The sequence below is a fragment of the Chrysemys picta genome, chromosome 2 (genome assembly GCF_011386835.1).
Source record: "Chrysemys picta bellii isolate R12L10 chromosome 2, ASM1138683v2, whole genome shotgun sequence".
In the NCBI taxonomy this organism is placed as follows: domain Eukaryota; kingdom Metazoa; phylum Chordata; order Testudines; family Emydidae; genus Chrysemys; species Chrysemys picta.
In genome coordinates, this window is record NC_088792.1 from 253,461,285 (window position 1) to 253,484,145 (window position 22,861).

General features: G+C 46.9%; 1 protein-coding gene across 1 annotated transcript; it reads right to left on the bottom strand.

Moving 5' to 3' along the window:
- Window positions 1-19,411: 19,411 nt before the first annotated feature.
- On the bottom strand, window positions 19,412-21,998 carry LOC135981776 (uncharacterized). Its single transcript, XM_065585962.1, has 2 exons — window positions 20,638-21,998; window positions 19,412-20,042 (listed from the first exon to the last, which is right to left on the bottom strand). The coding sequence occupies exons 1-2, from the start codon at window positions 21,179-21,181 to the stop codon at window positions 19,540-19,542; spliced, it is 1,047 nt and encodes a 348-aa protein (XP_065442034.1). The 5' UTR covers window positions 21,182-21,998; the 3' UTR covers window positions 19,412-19,539.
- Window positions 21,999-22,861: the final 863 nt, after the last annotated feature.

Here is a 22,861-nt window from a genome sequence, read left to right on the forward strand (position 1 = left end):
ACCTTGCTGCACCTTCCTTTAAGTTTTCTTACATTTCAGACTGTGCAGCATGGTTGTCATGTGATTTGCTTGTTACCACGGCAACAAACCTTGCTTAGTGAACAGTGTTGAGTAAAATCCCACATAGAGACCATCCTGTTAGACCTTTCCACTGGCAGCTTTGCACAATAGAACTTCCAACTGATACATGGGGGGACACGATGGAACTCCAGTGGTTTCTGTGGTGTGTTACACCAGAGGATTAATTTGCCCCTCCCTGTTTGTTTTGGGGGTTTTTTTTAACAGGGGAAATAGTTGTAAGTTGCTTCTTTGTGTGCTAGAAACATATCTTTATGTCTGCTGAGCCCCGCCCTATTTTGGAATTCACATTCCCTTCTAAGGGTAAAGGGGAAAAAAGATACTTACGAAGGAAAGAATATTAATGCATTTTCTGCACTGTGTTCTATTCACAGGGTGGGGGTGGGGGCGAATCTGCATTTTGCAGTGCCCACTTCTCCTGTTAATCAGACCCAGTAGTACTGTATGTTTTCTCTCCTTAGCACTGTTGGAAATAGCCACTGGAGAAAACAAGCAGGATGCTGATGATATTAATAAACTGTTTTTTGTGCCATATGCAACCACATAGGAGTGCTTTGTGTTACACAGATTAGCTGCAGAACCCAGAAACTGCTAACTCATGATCAGAGCTCTACCATCCTCCGCCTTGGAATGCAGTGAAAGGAAATAATGGGTTATTTTCTGCAAAGGGTGGAGATTGTCGCCTTCTGACACATTTTAAACTGGTCAAAAGCACCTCTAAATTGCCCCTGCAGAGATGGATCTGCAAAGAAATGCGCTCACCTTCTATAAAAGGGATGGGGAACGTGTAAAGGCATGTCAGCCAGGTGTTTCCCTTTCATCTGGATACGCTGTGACCCACCAGGTGCCATTAGCTCAGTTATTTCTAAAGGAGTCTGCAAGCTACTCAGTGATGGAAGGGATGAATACCTTAGACAGGCTGGTTAGTAACAGAAATACAAAGAATAAACTAACCCGTTCGGTTCATGCTGGGAGGGTTCATCTATTGCACTGTTGTTCAATTCCACTGACATCTCCTGTGCTACATTTTCTCTTTAAAAAACACACAGACATTATTTAAGGTGAATTTAGTGCTGGTTCCAGATTGAAAGCACTGGAAATAACTCTTCTCCCCTCCCCAATTCCCTCTCCCCTTAACCCCCACCCGCCGTTAAAGGTATATAAGTGGCAGAGCTTCCCCACACTGTGATTTCCCTGTTGAATATGTGCCTGAACCTTGGTCAGGCAGGGGCCACCCCTGAAGGTGAGGGGTCCATTTTCAGCTAGAAGAATTAGGGTTCCCAACTTCTGCTTTGTTACCTAATTTATTTACTTCCTCTGAGTGTTTGATAAATTCCTAAGGCATTTTCCACAATGTGTTACCACAAAGGTCACAGGTAAATATTGGCGACACAAGCTCTGCCTATAGGTCCTCTCAGACACACAACTAGAATAGTCCCATAAACGTGACAGGTATTACCTACTATGGGGTATGTAACTGCAGTTCTGGGGGCTCAGAACTGCACCTGTCCTGCAGGAAGGGGGTATCTTTTGTCTCCAGTAACTCATTGTTATTCAGTGGAATTTGCCTCACAGGGCAAGATATTAATAAAGGAGAACAAGGTGGAATGTTAATGGAACTGGAAGGTGGTTTTCTATATGTTGCACCTTAAGAGTAAAATGGTGACCCCAGCCTGTCTGCACAGATATTCCCTGGGAGTTAGTTCAAGACGGCTGCAGCTACAGTGAGTCACACAAACTGTGCTTGCTCACAGGGCCTCTACATTTATATTTATTCTGTTTAAACTAATTAATATTAGCCAGACTGAATGTATGTTTATTCTTTGTTGATGGGAAAACAAAATACATTCAAGTCTTACTACTAGTGAAATCATGCACATCCTATAAAAAGAGCTCCCTGATTTCTAGGGGAAAGTAGTACTGGAGACCCACCCAAGATCCAACTTACTATTGCCCTACACTATGTATAGTCATTTACACAGTGCAAAGTGAGTGAAAAACACTGCCAGATCAAAATAGGAGCAGCTGACACCTACTTTGCCCTGCTGTAAATGACTACACAAGGGGCAGGGTAATGGAGTATCTGGGCCAAAGTCTCCAGGGTTGCCCTTTGCAATTGCAGAGTTTGTCCCTCTCCAGATATTCAACATTGCTAGCCTTAAGGCACGAGAGAGTGGGTCCAACATAAAGTATCTATCTTTTGGTTCCCAAGAGCAAGACTAACATGCACAGAGGGCCTGATGCTCATAAAATGAGACCCTAGGCCACGCCTGCTTCTGATTATTACCTACTGCACGTGCATATAAAAATCAGGCCCTTCATGGCAGTTTTGAATAAAACCAAAGAAATCCCATTTGTACAATGCAGAAAGTACAGACAACCTGGTGTGAGGGAACAGATGCTCTCTGTCTCCCTCTCCTCGTCACTGTGGAGTGTCTTTGGACCCATTCAACCCCACCCACCCCCCTACACCTGTGGCCAATGTCAGGCTTGAAGAGGGGAATTAAAAGGAGGAGACCTAGCCCAGTTCAGGGCTGACCAAGAAGGAGAGCAGAGTTCTGCTTCTCTTGATGGTAGAGAAGCCTGGTTGCAGCCCAGAGACTGAACTAGCTTTCTGTCTGGAGAAGCCCTTGCTAGAAGGGATTACTGGACTCTGGGGGATTGGTGGAAGCCTAGACCTTTTGGAGATGAACCCTGAATAGAAAGGTGGGGTCCCTCTGAAGGTTTGTTGGATGGCTCTGGTTTGAGTTGTGTTTGTGATTTCTTTAGGACCTTAACACACTGGAAGGGGTAGGACTGAAATGTACTTTGGCTCTCTGGCCAAAGCACTGCTACCTCTTGTAATGTAATGTAAAGCCATATTGTAATGTTAAGCCATTAGGTGGCACTGTGTGTAATAGCCAGAGCTGGACAGTACATTAAAGGATCCATGCAGTGGTTCTCAAACTTTTGTATTGGTGACCCCTTTCAAACAGCAAGCCTATGACTGCAACCCCTTCCCCCCGCCCCCATATAAATTAAAAACATATTTTTTTATACATTTAACACTATAAATGCTGGAGGTGAAGCGGGGTTTGGTGTAGAGGCTGACAGCTCGTGACTCCCCAGATAATAACCTTGTGATCCCCGGAGGGGTTACACCCCCCGGTTTGAGAACCCCTGATCTCATGGAAGGCACAATTCTAGTATCTCTCTCTATAAAGGAAGCTCTGTAGCCAGTCCATATCTGGTACAAAAGTCTGACCTGTTAGTGGTAGCCCAGCAGCTCCTTTGCAAGAGATACATCACATGGTGTCAGAAGTAAAGACAACCTAACTCCCAGAGGAGAACAGAAACAGAAAGCAGAAACAAAAGTTGCAAGGGGGTGAGGCAACAAAGGCTGCAAGATCTAATCTATATGCCACTTGTCAATGCCCCAGAGAACTGCAGTTTTCATAGACCTACAGAAGGACAAACTGGAGACAAAATTTTGCAAGATTTCAAATTGCAAACAAACTCCACAAGGAAACTGGAGACATTCAGGTATGGTCTTTAATTTATGCTACGGGGAATCAGGCAGAGCATACCTTTAAATCCTTTGGCTTTACTGAAGACAATCACAAAGATGACTATGAAAGGATTCTGGCTATGTTTGATGTGTACTTTATACCTCAGAGAAACATGGTTTATGAAAGAACATGTTTTCACCAAAGAATTCAGGAACCAAGAGAAAATGGTAACATTTTTATCAGAGCTTTGCATGCATTATCAGAAAACTGATTTCTGGAAATGCAAAACATGAAAATATCAGCAATTAGTCATCAGGCTTGCAGATAAAAATCTCTCGCAGCAACTACAATTAAAACTACAACTACAGACATAACCCTACACACAACTATTCAAAGAACAAAGCAGTCTGAGTTGGTGAAACACCAAGAGCAACTTGCCAAACTTGAAAAACAAGAAGCTAGCACTTAGAAGCTGTAGATAGACACAGCATGAGTGCTAAAAATAATTATCATAAGACCACTGAGGCTATGAGGAACCAATTCTAGGCTAACTACAAAACAGACTAAATGCATAAGCTGTAGGATAATTCATGGCCCAAGTAATATATCCAGCCAAAGATACAAGATGTAATAAATGCACAAAATATGGACTTTTTGCAGATATTTGCAAAGCAGTGAGAGAGCTGACTTATATTTATAAACAACCAAGAGCCATTGTTTCTGGGATCTATCGCATGTGATGAGACAGAGCCTGCCTGGAGAATGAAACTGAATACTTATGGAAAGACTATTGACTTTAAAACTGACTAAGGAGCAGATGTCACAGTCATCTCAGAAGAGATTTATAATCACTTTCAACCCCTCCCAGAGCTGAAATAATCTGACACAGCCTTAACTAGCCTGGGAGGTATTCTGAATTGCAAGGGCCTGTTGGCCATAAAAATTACTTAGGGCATGTCTACACTACCAAATGATGTCGACCTAAGTTATGTCGACATACAGTAGCCACAGTAATTAAATTGCTTTTGCATGTCCACACTATGCTCCTTGTGTTGGTGGTGCACATCAGTACGGGGCATGGTGGGACAGCTTCTGAAAGCCAGTAACAGCAAATGTAAGCAATGCAGCGTCTACACTAACATTGCGTTGACCTAACTACATCAACCCTGACTCTACGCCTCTCGTGGAGGTGGAGTTATCAAGTTGGCAGAGCAGAGCAGTTACATCAGCAGGAGTGTGAAATTTTAGTGTAGACATTTACATAATTAGGTCAACCTAAACTGCCTTGCGTCAACCTAACTTTGTAGTGTAGACCGTGCCTTACACTCTTAATTCAGAGCCTTTGTCTTTGTATGTGATCAAAGATCAACAGTCTTCTCAGGCACAATGTAGCAGCCATGATGGGCCTAATGAGAAAAATGGAAGAACTCAACAGAGTATTTGGTAATATTGGACTTTGGTGATATTGGATGTTGAAAGGAGATCCAGTATAAATAACCTTAAGAGACAATGCTGAACCATGTAGTGTATTTACACCTCACAGTATTCCTGTCCCATTGTTTCATAAAGTGAAAACTGAGTTAATGAGAATGGAGCTGATTCACATAACCCAGAAATATCTCTGAGCCAACAACATAGTGTGCCTCAGTGGTATCGGTTTTAAAGAAAAATGGAAAAATACAAATCTGTTTGAATTGTAAAAGACTTAATGAAGCTGTTGTGAGAGAAAAATGTATCCTCCCAACACTGGATGACTTCATCCCCAAAGTGAAGGAGCTACAGTATTCTCCAAGCTGCATGCCTCGAGTGGATTCTGGCAGATTCCAGTATATAGTTACAGCAACATGAATCAGTGTGGAAGCCAGTTGCATTTTGTTCTTGCATGCTCGCAGAAGTGGAAAAGACTATTTGCACTGAAAATGAGTGCCTGGCAAGCTGTGACAGGGTTACCAGGCCTTTGCAGCCCCCTGCTGGAGGCCCTTCTGCACGAGGCTCCAGGAAACAGTTCTCTGAGAGGAAAAGAGTAATAAATATTAGACCTCCTGACTTGTCTAGAGAGGCATCCCGGGAACAGCCATTTTGGGAATCAGTGATGATCCTCCAGCAGCTAGAAGAACTGGGGACCACCAACAGTCAATCATGGCCCAGTAGGCCAAAATAAAAGGAGCTGCCTGCTGTCAGCAAGTCAGTTCCTGGCTGGAGCCAAAGGAGTGAGGCTCCATAGGCTATAACAAGAGGAACCAGGCCTGGCAAGGCCGTGTCAGGCCAGGGCCTATTGCTGGCCACAGTCAGTGGCAGGAGCCCAGAAGGAACCCTGCTGATTCAATTCCAGACAGGGAATTTAGCCCAGAAGGGTAAGAAATTATTTTGTTTACAGGGGCGGCAAGTTATAGGGGCCTGTGGTGCCCATGCTTCAGGAATATTCAGGGCCTGGTGGCGTGGCTCCATCAATGTTCAGGGCCGGGTTTCTCCCCCAGACCCGCCTGCTGCCCCTGTGCGCCTCCCCCGGAGTGTCTCCCGGCCCCAACTGCCGCCCCTGGGCGATTTAAAAGGGCCCAGGGGCCCCCAGCTGCCACTGCCACCATCACCAGCAGTGCAGTGGGGCTAAGGCGGCTTCCTGCCCGGCTTTGCTCCGTGCCACTCCTGGAAGCAGCCAGAACGGCCCTATGGCCCCTGGGAGGGGGGTGTCTCTGCACGCTGCCCCCACCCTGAGCACCGACTCCGCAGCTCCCATTGGCCAGGAACTGTGGCCAATGGGAGCTGCAGGGGAGGTGCCTGTGGGCAGTGACACGCAGAGACCCCCCGGCTGCCCCGCCTAAGAACCGCTGCTAGAGGAATGTGCAGGTCACTTTTGGGAGCTGCCCAAGGTAAGCGCCGCACCCCTCACCCTCTCTTGCACCCCAACATCCTGCCCCAGCCCAGAGCCCGCACCCAAACTCCCTCTTAGAGACCACCCCTGCAGCCCCTCCTGTACCCTAACTCCCTTCCCCAGCCCAGAGCCTGCGCCCAAACTCCCTCCCAGAGCCCGACCCTTCACCCCTCCTGCATCCAAACTCCCTCCCAGAGCCTGAACCCCCTCCTGCACCCAAACTCCCTCCCAGAGCCCGCACCCCACACCCAAATTCCCTCCCAGAGCCTGATCCTTCACCTCTCCCACACCCAAACTCCTTCCCAGAGCCCGAACCCCCTCCTGCACCCAAACTCCCTCCCAGAGCCCACACCCGAACTCCCTCTCAGAGGCCACCCCTGCAGCCCCTCCTATACCCTAACTCCCTTCCCCAGCCCAGAGCCTGCGCCCAAACTCCCTCCCAGAGCCCGACCCTTCACCCCTCCTGCATCCAAGCTCCTACCCAGAGCCCGAACCCCCTCCTGCACCCAAACTCCCTCCCAGAGCCCACACCCCGCACCTCAACCCTCTGCCCCAGCCCAGAGCCCGCATCCAAAGTCCCTCGCAGAGCCTTAGGCAGGTGGAGGGGAAGGAGAAGGACTTTGATCCATTCTGGGCACCACCAAAAATTATACAAACCTGCCAACCTTGTTTGTTTATAATTGGCCCTGAAGCCAAGGAACTGCTTCTATTTTAAGTTCATCATATCCCAGAAGGGCTTATACTGTGTGGCCTGGCCTGGCAGCGTGCAAGGGGTGCTAAGAGCTGAAGAGAATGGCAGCACCATGCCCAGATGGCAAGGGGGTTTTCAGGAGGTAAGTGCAGCCCACCACATAAGCGTTTGGAGATGTGAGAACTTTTACAGATATCTGTATGAATTGGATTCTTTTACACTCATAACAGACTATAAACTGCTTGTAACCCTCATCAGTGGAAACGATCTGGATCAAGAACCACTGAGATGTCAACGTCTATTGCTAAAGTTCATGTAATTTAACCCAATTGCTAAATATGTTCCAGGGGAAAATCCTGTCATGGAACCCAGCATTGCGTGACTTCGAAGCTGACATAAAGGCGTGTGTGGATACATACAAACAAATGTCAGAAAAGAGACTACCCCAACTACAAGTAACCTGGACACAGACACACATCTTAAAGACAGGTTTCAGAGTAGCCTTAAAGAAGTTCTAAGCTACATTACAGCCGGTTGGCCCAAGTATCTAAAGGATACTGAGAAAGTTAAAAGAAACTACACCTCTACCCCGATATAACGTGACCTGTTATAACACGAATTCAGATATAACGCGGTAAAGCAGTGCTCCGGGGGGAGTGGCGGGGGGTGGGGGGGGCTGGGCACTCTGGTGGATCAAAGCAAGTTTGATATAACGCGGTTTCACCTATAACGCGGTAAGATTTTTTGGCTCCCAAGGACAGCGTTATAACGAGGTAGAGGTGTACTTTGTAGCATGTGGACAATTAAGCAAGTCTAATGGACTCATGATTAAAGGCAATTGCATCATAATTCCAAATGAAATGGAAGGAGAAATCCTAAATTGCATCCATGAAAGACATCCAAGATTAACTAAATGCCATGAATGGACCAGGCATTATCAAGGAAATAAAGAATAAAGTATCTGCATGTGAATATTGCTGAACTAACAGACCAATACAATGCAAAGAATCTTTAACAAAACCTCTCCTTTGCTTTAAATTCATAATTTATCTTATGCTGGTATAATTTTCCCATGTAGAGAAGCTCTTAAATAGATTGGATTGGGAGACAAGAAAGGAGGGGACACAACAGGAAATTGCTCTTTGGAGAGCATCATTTACAGATAAGGTTATTTGTTTGATCATTTTCAATACAAACAGGGACAAGGGAGTAGGCAGACAAGCCTGGAGTGGGGACTAAAGGAAGAATGCTGTTGAGAAGTGAGGTGAGATATGAAGGAGAAGGCAGTAGCTTGATGGGGCACAGGGAAGTATAGATGGCAGCATAAAAAGGCATGAACTGATGACTGGGAGAGTGGGCATGGAATGATGACTAGGAGACAAAGGGAGTGTTAAGGAAAGAGGAACAGGAAGTGTGGGAGAAGCTCTGCTTTAACTTTATATAGAATGCCACCTCACGTAAACAGTTTGCCCGAGGGGCTTGGCTTAATGCTTCCCAGAATAGGTGGGGTTGTTGGCAATTTTTAGAAGGAAGAGAGGGATCTTTGCATATATTAATTGAGGGTTTTTCCCCAGCATAGAAGCAGTGTGGAAAAGGGATGAAGTCAGCAGTGTGCGAAGGAGACAAAGAATCCAGTGAAGCCAATTGCTAGTGTAACTCCATTGACTGCAGCACAATTACACTGGGATGAATTTGGCCAAATCCTAAAATTTGGTAGGTACTCTGACACTTAATCTTCCAACAGCATAATACACCCAGCATCATTAAAAACAAATAGTAATACAGGAACAAATTAACTCAGCTCTGCCACAAAAAAGCTCCTTTCCCTTCTATTGTCTTGAGAATATACCCTCAACCTTCTCCAGAAATCCTATGACATAAACAGCTTCTGCAGCATGTCCGAAAGGTCAGCATGGGCAGTCACAGAGCAAGTTCTGGATCCCTCTCAGAGATCGCCCTGCTAGCCACCCCCCTCTTTTGCATCACAAACTGACTGCAGCCGTTCCTGTATGGCAAGGAGAGGGGAGATCCCTCAGATAGGCTGGAACCAGGCAATTTAGGGTTTTACAGGACATGACCAACACCTTAAACTCCACATTGAGACCACCAGACAACCAGTGCAGGTCCCAAAGTACTGGTGTCATGTGCTCCCAGCGTGTTCCCTGTTCTGGATCAGCTTCAGTCTCCAAATGGTTTTAAGGTAAGTCCCATACAGAGCCCAATGCAATAGTGTGGTAACAAAAGCATGGATAACAGTGGCAAGGTATGCATCCAAAAGGAAAGGTTACAACCTCCTGGACAGACAGACAGACAGTAAAAAGCTGACTGGGTTACTGCTGCAATAGTAAACAGCAGCATTGGTAGATGTCCTCCTTCCATCAAAGGGATCAATATTCCCTCCACCATCTCCCCTGGCAGCTTCCTTATCCCAACCCACCATCATCACCTCAATCTCATCTGGGCTAAACTTCAGATAGCTCTTGAGCCAGCTCACCCTCATCTGTGCCCTAATCTCAACTAGACACTAGTTAAAGTGCTTTAGTTATAGGGATTAAGCAAAGATTCCTTCTCTGGAGAATAAAAGAGGAAAAGCCAGAGTCTACGCTGAACTCAAAATTTGCTTCTCTTCCAGGGCAGAGAGGGGGAACTCAGGAGAAACTGTGTATGTATTTGTGCAGGTAACGCTATATAATAAGGAAAAGGATAGAGGGCTGGATGCTCACCTTCACAAGGATGGAAGGTAGCAAAATTGTTATATAAGTGGGACAGGAAACATGAGATATGGGGGGAACTCAGCAGCTCTGTGGCAAACTTCCCATTTCTTAGAAGTTTACAGAAACTATAGAAAAGGTGGTTCGGTGATACAGGTGCAGGCATGCATGTGCAAAGGTCTGAAGATCTTGCTCCGTTCAGAGTGGGTGGAGCAATCGCTCACTGTGACTTGCCAGAATATCAGTCTCTCCTTTAATGAATTGTCTAAGCAATGTTTGCTTGTACAGTGCCTTAATGTCAGGGGGATGTGAAGTGCCTCAGATTATGAATCCTTTTCCTGGAGAGGTCCCATGTTTCCAATAGGGTTAATAGGCATAGCCTCATTTGCAAAGCTGCATGATATTCCACTTTTTGAATTTTTGTCATCTGTCAAAATAGGCCAAAATTCTGTGCTGACTTACACCTGTTCAGCTCCACTGTTAGACAGGAATGTAAATTACTGCAGAATTTCCCCCAAGAATCTCTATTGTACAGCACAGAAAGTGTGAATAAATCAAAGAAAATCATTATTATCTATGTCTTTGCATTGGATTTCTTCCTCTGTGTGCATGCATAGTTCTCATAAATGTTATTCACATCAAGAAGGGAAAAGAATCTCTCTTACTCTGCAAAGTTGGCTTTATAAATAATAATGTGTTTTAAGTAGAGGCATTTATGTTACAAAATTTTCCTTTATGCGTTAGAAAAATGGCCTACATGAATGATATAAAAATACCTGCCTTTTAGGAATTACTGGCCTACTTGTATCCATCTGAGAAAACAGTTGTGGTACAATTACGTCAGGCAGCCTGGTTCTGTCACATGACTGCACATAATCTGACAGAGCAGCATGTGATGTAGCTGAAATGTTCATTTTCTCGCTGTTGGCAGGTGTGTGTATGTGTATATAAAATGATGGGAAGATGTTTTTCAGATCCTTGAGCAGGATTCTGGAGCCACCCGAAAAACTCCAGCCCGGTTTTTCCTCTGAGTCCCGTGTCTGACTGAGATATACTGCAGGGAGCCGGGCCCAGATCCACAGAAGTATTTAGGCATTGCTCTGCTTAGCATTGCAATGCCTATCCCTTTAGTGCCCTGCCACCCAGTGAATTTCCATGCATAGGGAGAGCTGGCACCTAAGGAAGGGATTGTCAGCCATCAGAGGGGGAGCCACCTAAGCTAGCCAGGAGTGAAATGCTGAGGAGCAGGATAGGAAATGGAGAGGGACTTAAGTGCCTAAGCAGTTGACTTGGTGCACCTGGATGACTGGCCAGAGATAGACACCTCCCTCCACTTGGGATCCTTGGCTGCAAATCTTCTCCTGGAATCAGACATTTAAGCCAGGCCAACCACCTAGATAGCCCATGCACTAACAGCCAAAACTGTCTCTCTTTCTCCTATTCACACTTGATACCTCTCTCATGCTTGCCCTATGTTTCCCTATACCCCTGGCTATCTTTTGTGAGGATGCTATATTGCCCCTCTCCCCCCACCTATTGGTGGCCTGCTTCAGCCCTCTTGCTGCAGGCTCTGTTAGGTATCAGGCATTAGGTGGGCTCAGAGCATGCCTAAAGGATCAAACCCACATTGTCCACGGCCTAGTTTGAGGATCCTGTTTTGGGGCCTCAGTTTGAGCTAGGGCTCTGAGTAGCTCATCTGCTGTGGGGAAGCATCAGTGCTTTGACTGCTTTGCAAATGCTAACAGTGAAATTTAGGTGCCATGGGAACTTAGGTACATCCAGGGTTAGGTGGCAGCTTAGCAGTGGCTTTGTAAATGACAGTGGTGCCTATATGGTGGATAGATGCATAAATACCTTTAAGGATGTAGAACTAGGTGTTCAGAGGGTATGAACTGACATAGCTCCATTGACTTCAGCAGAGCTACACCACTGGTGGAGCAGTGCCCATTTACCAGCTGAAAACCTGGCTCTAGGAGCCCAGTCAGTACGGAAGAGAGTTACCCATGATTGATCCATAAAGCCATTATTCATGTATCTTAAGATAAAAGCACGGGCTAAAATGTTCAAATGTGGGTGCCTAAAGTCTGGCTCCTACATAAATATTTAGGCACCTAAATAAAAGAAGCCATATTAGCAGAGGTGCTGAGCACCAACAAAATCCCACTGAAGGCAGGAGCTCAGCGCCTCTGACTATGGGGCCACTTTTATTTAGGTGCCTAAATATTGATGTTGGAGCCAAACTTTAGGGACCAAGGTTGAACATTTTTGTCTTGGTGCTGTGACTGAAGGAACTCCAGTAACCTGGGTCACAAAGAGCAGGGTGGGACCTACAGCTGTTTGCTATCACTAATTGTTAAATAGAGCATATAAACTGTGCAAGCCACAGAGAATGTGGTAGTTAATGTGGGAATTATAAGACAAATGCTGAATTTCAAATGCATTTAAGTTAAGATTATAAAATGCATCACCTCCTAGTATCTCAAACATCTACAGAAGTTTGTAATTTGACAAAAACGTACATATGATACATACCAGTTGGTTACTCCTATTTTATGGAACAACATGCAAATAACCTATTACAAATCAACAAAATCATTTTGCTGGAAAAAATCTTTTGCCTCACACATGCCATCCCATGAGCATTGCTCTGATCAGTTATCCACACGGTTGTAGAATGAGTGTTTGCCATTTTCTATTCATGCTCAAATAGCCCCAGCTGATCTTTAAACATGGAAACTAAATTGATAAACATTTTAATGGAACTCCTCTCTGGTAGATTAAATTAACCAAAATGTAAACTTGCACAATGCATTAAGGGTGGGGTTGCTCTAGGGCCCCGATCCTGTACCATTAAAGTAAATGGGAGATTTGCCATTAATGTCAGAGAGCATAGGATCGAGTCTGTTCTGTTACCCGGGGTTATCTGAACCCAACGCTCTAGTAACTAATCTCTGTCTTCCAGGTGAAGTCAGGTATTAAATCAGCGGGGACACAGTTCCTCTGATAATTAATTAGTACAAACAAGAGTGCTTTCACTCAAAGCTCCTTCTTTATTAAGTCTCAAGCACACACGCATTTGTAATAGCAATAATCTAGAGCACCCCAGCTATAGCTACCCAAAGTCTGAGTGCTGTCGAGTGTTCAACCGCAGCTTTCCAGTGATCAGCCGTCCTTCCAGCTGCTGGGGAGTAACATGTCAGTCTGGTAGCTCTTAGAAATCCTCCTTGAACTGCTCCTGATTGCACTCTCAACTAATCTTTTATAAGTTACTCAAAATAAAGCGCATAGTCATAACTTATAGTAACCTCTAATAGGCAAGCAATTTCCCTAGCAACAGCAAAAAAAACCCCTCATAATGCTACTTAGCAGCAAAGCAACTCCTAGTCATAACAATAAGACATACAGATCCAATGTCAGTTATCCACATTCTTTTATTCTTTAATAAATCTGTGCAAAGCTGCAGCTGTGCAGCTATTTGTCTGCTTTACTCAGACAAAGGCCAACTTCTTTTTAACTACGTGGTGTTCTTGTTTTCAACTAATGATGGCTGGGTTCACAAAATGGTTACGGTTGTATCAAGTTCAGGTTATGTCAAGTCCAGTTCTCTTGTAACAGTACAACCTTAGGAAGCCTCTGATTTCCAGAGACCCCTCAGAGAAAGGAAGGCTTAATATGGAAGAGGCTTTCACTAGTAGTGTGGAGGTTGAAAGAGTCACTGTTTTGATGCTTGAAGGAGAACTTGGGCGAGTCCTAATTTATCAGAATGAATATTGGGTCATGCTTAAGAGTGCGACAGCAAGAAGACATGAGATCCATACCAGGTTTCAGGATTCTAGACGTTCTTCACCTTGAAATGTACCAACAACCCTGGAGACTCAGTGACTGTGGCCTTTTGATGCAGAGTTTGGAGAAGAGGGTAAATCATTAAATACATCACACTATATCAAAGTCTCTCAAAGGCTTTCTTGCTAGAACAGGGGAGGCGGCCACAGCAGGGTGCAGGGGAAGAGAGAGATAGCAACTACTTGCCTAGTAATGCAAAATTTCAGTATAAAAACTCCAAACACAATATTTGGCAATAGTATAATAAGGGCAAAATCATTTTTCAGAGTTGGATGGCAGATTTCAATTCTGAAACCTTGCTCCTTTCATGCACAGAATGCTCACTGATGTCAATGGAAAGTTAGTTCCACACATGTACCAAGAGCAGAATATCAAAGTTGAGATCTACCATCTATATCTCAGTGGGAAATTTCGTCATTTGTGATGCTGAGCAGCCTGTCCTTGTAAAATGGGTAAAGGCAAATGTTTTGTGCAACTCTTCAAACACCCACAGACATGGTTCTTGGCAGCAAAAGAATACTAAAGAAGAATACATCAACTTAACAGAGGAAAACTAATCGGAATATTGAGAAAATGGGCAGCATTCCAGAGTAACACTTGTTCTCCAAATGCATTAACAACACAGAGCCACACATTAGGAACATAGGGGCTGGCCATGTGAATACAGAGCAGTACTGACCACTAAGGAGCACGTGTATTTCTCTCATGCCCAACATCCTACTGACTGAGACCTTCTAACCACCCCTAAGTTCCTCTCTGTCTCCAGAAGTCTTTTAGAACTTGAATTCTGAAATAAAGGAGAGAAGATGGATTAGCATTGCTGAGAAGGGCCTGGCTACACTACAAAATTATGTCAACCTAAGTTACGTCGACATACAGCCGCAGCAGTAATTAAATCACTTGTGTGTGTCCGAACTATGCCCCTTGTGTCGGTGGTGCATGGCTTCACCAGGAGTACTTGTACTGACCGTAACAGTGGATGTAAGCAACTCAGTGTCTACACTAACACTACGTCAACCTAACTACATTGACTCTACACCTCTTGTGGAGGTGGAGTTATTAAGGGAGCATAGCAGGGCAGTTACATCAGCGGGAGCAAAATTTTAATGTAGACATTTACATAATTAGGTCAACATAAACTGCCTTGCGTCAGCCTAACTCTGTAGTGTAGAACAGGCCTTACATTCGTAATGCAAAGCTTTTGTCTTTGCATGTGATCAAAGACCAATAACCTTCTCAGCCACAGTGTGGCAGCCATGATGGGCTAATGAGAAAGGTGGCTGAGTTTTCTTAACATCAAGAGTGCAAAGCATGGCTTCCTTTGGAGGACTACCGGGTTTTGAAAAAATACAGGCAAAGATTGATTGATTTGAAATGAAGATCTGATACTGGGCCTGATTCTGATCTCACACCTGTTTTTAAGCCATAGTAACACCAATAACTTCAGTGGAGTTACTTCTGATTTACACCAGCGTTAGTGTGATCAGAAGCAGATCCATGATCTTTGTTAGAAATCTAGGAGAAGGCCTGTGTACCACCTTGTCCTTATAGAAGATGGTGTAGGGTGGATTTGCTATTAATGCCTGCAATTTTGAGACCTGCCCAGATGAAATAATAACCACCAAGCAGTGGAAAAGAGCAAGATATCAACTGGTCCCAAGGCCCTTCCATAAACCTAGCCAACCCCCAAATCCACCCCTATGGCTGAGCTGGCTCACAAATGGGAGGATATACATTTTAAGAATTTGTTTCAGAAATTGTTTCACCAGAGGACAGAGGAGTGATATTGCTCCCTTTGCAGGAACCTGGTGGGATGAGATTGCAGTCAAACACTCTGACAATTGTTAAGGGAAATTTGAAGTCACAGACAAGAGGAACCTCAGAAGTATGGTGAGTAGACAAAAGATAGGCTCAGGACCCAATGGCCAAAACTGTCTCTAGTTGGAGCATGGCACATTTTAGTGAAGGGCCCCAAAGAACTTCCTTGATCTCATCAGAAAGGACTAAATACCAAAGTTCTAAAAGTGTCAGACTGGGACTCCCAAGCAAGTAGAGAAGGGGACTTCCAAGGGTGGTTGAGCCCTTGTCCTTCTGCCCTTGTTTCCCTGCTGTACCTGGCTTTCTTCTCATGTAAAAGAGAGGGCAGGATATCCAGAACAGCACTGTTTCTGTCAGTGAAGCTCTGACAGGCAATGAGCACTTACTCCATTCACTCTCTTCATCTAACTTCTCTTTCTAGGCACGGCAGAATCATTGCTGCCACTGAAAGGTCAAAAATGGCAACTGCTAATCCCTGTTTAATAACTCCTCTTCTCTGTGTACCTCTTTTAGGGTACGTCTACACTACGAAATTAGTTCGAATTTATAGAAGCCGGTTTTATTGAAATCGGTTGTATACAGCCGATTGTGTGTGTCCACACAATAAAATGCTCTAGGTGCTCTAGTCGGCGGACCGCGTCCACAGTACAAGGCTAGCGTCGACTTCCAGAGCATTGCACTATGGGTAGCTATCCCACAGCTATCCCACAGTTCCCGCAGTCTCCGCCGCCCCTTTGAATTCTGGGTTGAGATCCCAATGCCCGGATGATGCAAAACAGTGTCGCGGGCGGTTCTGGGTACATGTCGTCAGGCCCCTCCCTCCCCCGTCACAGCAACGGCAGACAATAGATTCGCGCCTCTTTACCTGGGTTACCTGAGTTACCTGTGCAGACAACATGGAGCCCGCTCAGCTGAGCTCACCGTCACCATATGTCCTCTGGGTGTCGGCAGACGTGGGACTGCATTGCTGCACAGCAGCAGCTGCTAACTGCCTTTTGGCGGTAGACGGTGCAGTAGACTGGTAGCCTTCATCGGCGATCTGGGTGCTGGCAGCCGTGGGGCTTGCCTTTTGGCAGTAAATGGTGTATTACGACTATTAGCCGTCCTATTACAAGTCGGGTCATCGCACATTAGCAGAGTCTTCCCCGAGCAGCCGATTGTGCAATAGGCCTGAAGACCATCGTCATACGCCGCCCCGTATTTGCTGCCAAGCACCCAGAAAGATGCCGAGGGCTATCAGTCACGCTGCACCGTCGTCTTAAGATGTAAAAAATAGATTTGCTCTGTATTCATTTGCTTCCCCCTCCCTCCGTCAAATCAACGGCCTGCTAAGCCCAGGGTTTTCAGTTTAATCTTTGGGGGGAACATTCTGTGTGACAGTTGTTTGTGTTTCTCCCTGATGCACAGCCACCGTTCTTGATTTTAATTCCCTGTGCCTGTACGCCATGTCGTCACTCGGCCCCCCTCCCTCCTTCCCCTAGTCCGTCAGATACTACGTTTGCGCCACAGCTCAGAGAGCCGAGAAGCGGTTCGCGCCTTTTCTTTGAATTCTGGGTTGAGATCCCAATGCCCGGATGATGCAAAACAGTGTCGCGGGCGGTTCTGGGTACATGTCGTCAGGCCCCTCCCCCCTCGTCACAGCAACGCAGACAATAGATTCGCGCCTTTTTACCTGGGTTACCTGTGCAGACAACATATCACGGCAAGCATGGAGCCCGCTCAGCTCAGCTGAGCTCACCGTCACCATATGTCCTCTGGGTGCTGGCAGACGTGGGACTGCATTGCTACACAGCAGCAGCTGCTAACTGCCTTTTGGCGGTAGACGGTGTAGCATGAGTGATAGCCATGGGGCTGGCAGCCGTAGGGCTGCATTGCACCAGCCCCTTGCCAGGCGATGGTATATTATGACTGGTATCCGTCGTCATCGTATTGGTGTGGCTGTCAATCATGGCCACCTGGGCAGACATGCTACTGTTTCGATGATGATGGCTACCAGTCGTAATATACTATTTTCTGCCAATTGCCCAGTATTGTCTGCTAAGCACCCAGAAGAGGCCGAGGGCGATGCTGGGTGCTGGCGGACGTGGGGCTGGCAGACGTGGGGCTGCATTGCTACACAGCAGCAGCCCCTTGCCTTTTGGCAGATGATGGTATTTTATGATTGGTATCCGTCATCGTCGTACTGGTATGGCTGTCACTCATGCTGCACCGTCGGCTGCCACCTTAAGATGTAAAAAATAGATTTGTTCTGTATTCATATGCTTCCCCTTCCTCCGTGAAATCAATGGCCTGCTAAGCCCAGGGTTTTCATTTTAATCTTTGGGGGGACCATTCTGTGTGACAGTTGTTTGTGTTTCTCCCTGTTCCTGTACCTGTACGCCATGTCGTCACTCGGCCCTCCCTCCCTCCCGCCCTCCCTCCTTCTCCTGGTCCATCAGATACTACTTTCGCGCCTTTTTTCTGACCAGGCGCCATAGCTAGCACTGGGATCATGGAGCCCGCTCAGATCACCGCGGCAATTATGAGCACTATGAACACCACGCGCATTGTCCTGGAGTATATGCAGAGCCAGGACATGCCAAGGCGAAACCCGGACCAGGCGAGGAGGCGATTGCAGCGCGGCGACGAGAGTGATGAGGAAATTGACATGGACATAGACCTCTCACAAGGCACAGGCACCAGCAATGTGGAAATCATGGTGTCACTGGGGCAGGTTGATGCCGTGGAACGCCGATTCTGGGCCCGGGAAACAAGCACAGACTGGTGGGACCGCATCGTGCTGCAGGTATGGGACGATTCCCAGTGGCTGCGAAACTTTCGCATGCGTAAGGGCACTTTCATGGAACTTTGTGACTTGCTGTCCCCTGCCCTGAAACGCCAGGATACCAAGATGAGAGCAGCCCTCACAGTTGAGAAGCGAGTGGCGATAGCCCTGTGGAAGCTTGCAACGCCAGACAGCTACCGGTCAGTCGGGAATCAATTTGGAGTGGGCAAATCTACAGTGGGGGCTGCTGTGATCCAATTTGCCAGGGCAATGAAAGACCTGGTGATAGCAAGGGTAGTGACTCTGGGCAACGTGCAGTCAATAGTGGATGGTTTTGCTGAAATGGGATTCCCAAACTGTGGCGGGGCCATAGACGGAACCCATATCCCTATCTTGTCACCGGAGCACCAAGCCACCGACTACATAAACCGCAAGGGGTACTTTTCAATGCTGCTGCAAGCCCTGGTGGATCACAAGGGACGTTTCACCAACATCAACGTGGGATGGCCGGGAAAGGTACATGATGCTCGCGTCTTCAGGAACTCTGCTCTGTTTCGAAAGCTGGAGGAAGGGACTTTCTTCCCGGACCAGAAAGTGACCATTGGGGATGTTGAAATGCCTATCGTGATCCTTGGGGACCCAGCCTACCCCTTAATGCCATGGCTCATGAAGCCGTACACAGGCAGCCTGGACAGGAGTCAGGACCTGTTCAACTACAGGCTGAGCAAGTGCCGAATGGTGGTGGAATGTGCATTTGGACGTTTAAAAGCGCGCTGGCGCAGCTTACTGACTCGCTCAGACCTCAGCGAAAAGAATATCCCCATTGTTATTGCTACTTGCTGTGCGCTCCACAATATCTGTGAGAGTAAGGGGGAGACCTTTATGGCGGGGTGGGAGGTTGAGGCAACTCGCCTGGCCGCTGATTACGCGCAGCCAGACACCAGGGCGGTTAGAGGAGCACAGCAGGGCGCGGTGCGCATCAGAGAAGCTTTGAAAACGAGTTTTGTGACTGGCCAGGCTACTGTGTGAAACTTCTGTTTGTTTCTCCTTGATGAACCCTCCAAACCCCCCCCACCGACCCGGTTCACTCTACTTCCCTGTAAACCAACCACCCCACCCCACCCTCCCCTCCCGCTTGCAGAGGCAATAAAGTCATTTTTTTTTAACATTCATGCATTCTTTATTAGTTCCTTACAGAGGTAGGGGGATAATTGCCAAGGTAGCCTGGGATGGGTGGGGGAGGAGGGATGGAAAAGGACACACTGCATTTTAAAACTTTAACTCTTATTGAAGGCCAGCCTTCTGATGCTTGGGCGATCATCTGGGGTGGAGTGACTGGGTGGACGGAGGCCCCCCCACCGTGTTCTTGGGCGTCTGGGTGAGGAGGCTATGGAACTTGGGGAGGAGGGCTGTTGGTTACACAGGGGCTGTAGCGGCGGTCTCTGCTCCTGCTGCCTTTCCTGCAACTCAACCATACGCTCGAGCATATCAGTTTGATGCTCCAGCAGACGGAGCATTGCCTCTTGCCGTCTGTCTGCAAGCTGACGCCACCTATCGTCTTCAGCCCGCCACTTGCTCTGTTCTTCCCGCGATTCAGCCCGCCACCTCTCCTCTCGTTCATATTGGGCTTTTCTCATCTCCGTCATTGACTGCCTCCACGCATTCTGCTGTGCTCTATCAGCCTGGGCGGACATCTGCAGCTCCGTGAACATCTCGTCCCTCGTCCTACGTTTTCTCTTTCTAATGTTCACGAGCCTCTGCGAAGGAGAAACATTTGCAGCTGGCGGAGGAGAAGGGAGAGGTGGTTAAAAAAGACACATTTTAGAGAACAATGGGTACACTCTTTCATTACAAGGTCGCATATTTCGGCTTGCAGGCAGCCATCGTAGGCCACAGTGTTTTGGCTTTTTTAACCTTCTTAACATGCGGGAAAGGTTGCAAACAGCAGCGCATTTCCCATATCAAGGATGAATTGGGTTGTCCATTTAAAATGGGGTTTCAATGTAAAAGGAGTGGCTGCGGTTTCCCGGTTAACATGCGGCACAAACACAAGTAAACCCCCCCGCCCCACACACACACACGATTCTCTGGGATGATCACTTCACCCCTCCCCCCACCGCGTGGTTAACAGCGGGGAACATTTCTGGTCAGAAGAGCAGGAACGGGCGCCTCTGAATGTCCCCTTAATAAAATCACCCCATTTCAACCAGGAGAGCTTTCTGGAGATGTCCCTGGAGGATTTCCGCTCCATCCCCATACACGTTAACAGACTTTTCCAGTAGATGTACTGGCCGCGATTGCCAGGGCAAAGTAATCATTAAACACGCTTGCTTTTTTTTTGTAATGTTTACAAATAGTTACAAAGTTACACTCACCAGAGGTCTCCTGTGTGCCCTGAGGGTCTTGGGTGAGTTCGGGGGTTACTGGTTCCAGGTCCAGGGTCACAAACATATCCTGGCTGTTGGGGAAACCGGTTTCTCCGCTTCCTTGCTGCTGTGAGCTACCTACAGTACCTCCATCGTCATCATCCTCCTCGTTCCCCGAACCGTCTTCCCTGTGTGTTTCTCCAGTGAGAGAGTCATAGCACACGGTTGGGGTAGTGGTGGCTGCACCCCCTAGGATCGCATGCAGCTCCGCGTAGTAGCGGCAAGTTTGCGGCTCTGCCCCGGACCTTCCGTTTGCTTCTCTGGCTTTGTGGTAAGCTTGCCGTAGCTCCTTAATTTTCACGCGGCACTGCTGTGTGTCCCTGTTATGGCCTCGGTCCTTCATGGCCTTGGAGATCTTTTCTAATACTTTTCCATTTCTTTTACTGCTACGGAGTTCAGCTATCACTGCTTCATCTCCCCATATGGCGAGCAGATCTCGTACCTCCCGTTCGGTCCATGCTGGAGCTCTTTTGCGATCCTGGGAGGACTCCATCACGGTTACCTGTGCTGATGAGCTCTGCGGGGTCACCTGTGCTCTCCACGCTGGGCAAACAGGAAATGAAATTCAAACCTTCGCGGGTCTTTTCCTGTCTACCTGGTCAGTGCATCTGAGTTGAGAGTGCTGTCCAGAGCGGTCACAATGAAGCACTGTGGGATAGCTCCCGGAGGCCAATAACGTCGAATTCCGTCCACACTACCCCAATTCCGACCCGCAAAGACCGGTTTTATCGCTAATCCCCTCGTCAGAGGTGGTGTAAAGAAACCGGTTTAAAGGACCCTTTAAGTCGAAAGAAAGGGCTTCGTTGTGTGGACGTGTCCAGGCTTAATTCGGTTTAACGCCGCTAAAGTCGACCTAAACCCGTAGTGTAGACCAGGCCTTATTCTCTGCCTCCTTCCTCCAGGTTCTTTTTGGATCTATCCTTCCTCCCACTGAAGCTCTTCTTTTTGTCTCCTGTTTCTGTTTCCTCATCTCTCACTGTCTTTCCACCTATCCTGCACATTCTGCAGTCCCACCTCCACAGCATTCCTCTGCCTGCTCCTCCTACCACTCTACTCTGCTTCCCTCTTTCTACCTCCCCCACACTGCAGAGCTAGAGGAGAGCAGCAGGGGAGGAGAAGGAGGAAGAAGAGCTGGAGACGGCTGGTGTTGCTGCTACCTGACAGATAAGGCTGTTATAGCAGGTGGCAGCCTCATTTCACACAAGCTTGATTGAGCCAAGGCTTTGCCTTGCCCTTCAAGGACAGGGACACTTTCCTGCAACCCTGTGGACCAGTCCAACCTTTCCCCAAGTATACGAGATTATAGCATGACAAGAGCTGAAAGAAAGGAAAGGTCTGCAGGAACGGCTTTGACTTGAAAAGGATCAGTGGAATAAGACTGACAAAGGATTGCAAATTCTTACATTACAGGCACAATCTTCACAAATGTTGAGCAGTGGGAGGGATTCACGATCTGATTCTCCTCTCTTTTGCACCCCTGTAACTAAGTGGAGTTTCTTCTGCATTACACTGGTGTAAATAAGATCAGAATTAGGCTCCTTGTGTGGGAAAGGCATTGCCATTACATTAATCTCTTAAAAGAGACTGACGTCTTATCACCCAAAACAACATCTCTGAGCAATTTCAATTCAAACCTTAATTATACCCTCAAACAGGGAGTGTCTACTGTATTTTGTCCACAGTGCAACATCATTATGGTAATGGGAATCTGTCACGTGTCAGCTCAGTAAGCTGCATACTATTACATTACCAGGCAGCACTCCTCTACGTAAGGATATGTCAGTGTGCCTATGACACACCTCATTTTGGGAGGCTGAAACTTGCCATACTTGTTTATAGCCCAAAAGCAATATATATATATATATTTTTTGCTGTTTAGAAAAAAAGTAGGGGTTCTTGGGGGGGAGGGATAGCTCAGTGGTTTGAGCATTGGCCTGCTAAACCCAGAGTTGTGAGTTCAATCCTTGAGGGGGCCACTTTGGGATCTGGGGCAAAATCAGTATTTGGTCCTGCTAGTAAAGGTAGGGGGCTGGACTCAATGACCTTTCAGGGTCCCTTCCAGTTCTATGAGATAGGTATATCTCCATATATTATTATATGAGGAAATTAATCAAACTACCGACATGCCCAGTGTGAGCTAGATGTTTTGAGAACCCTGAGTAGACTTACTCTT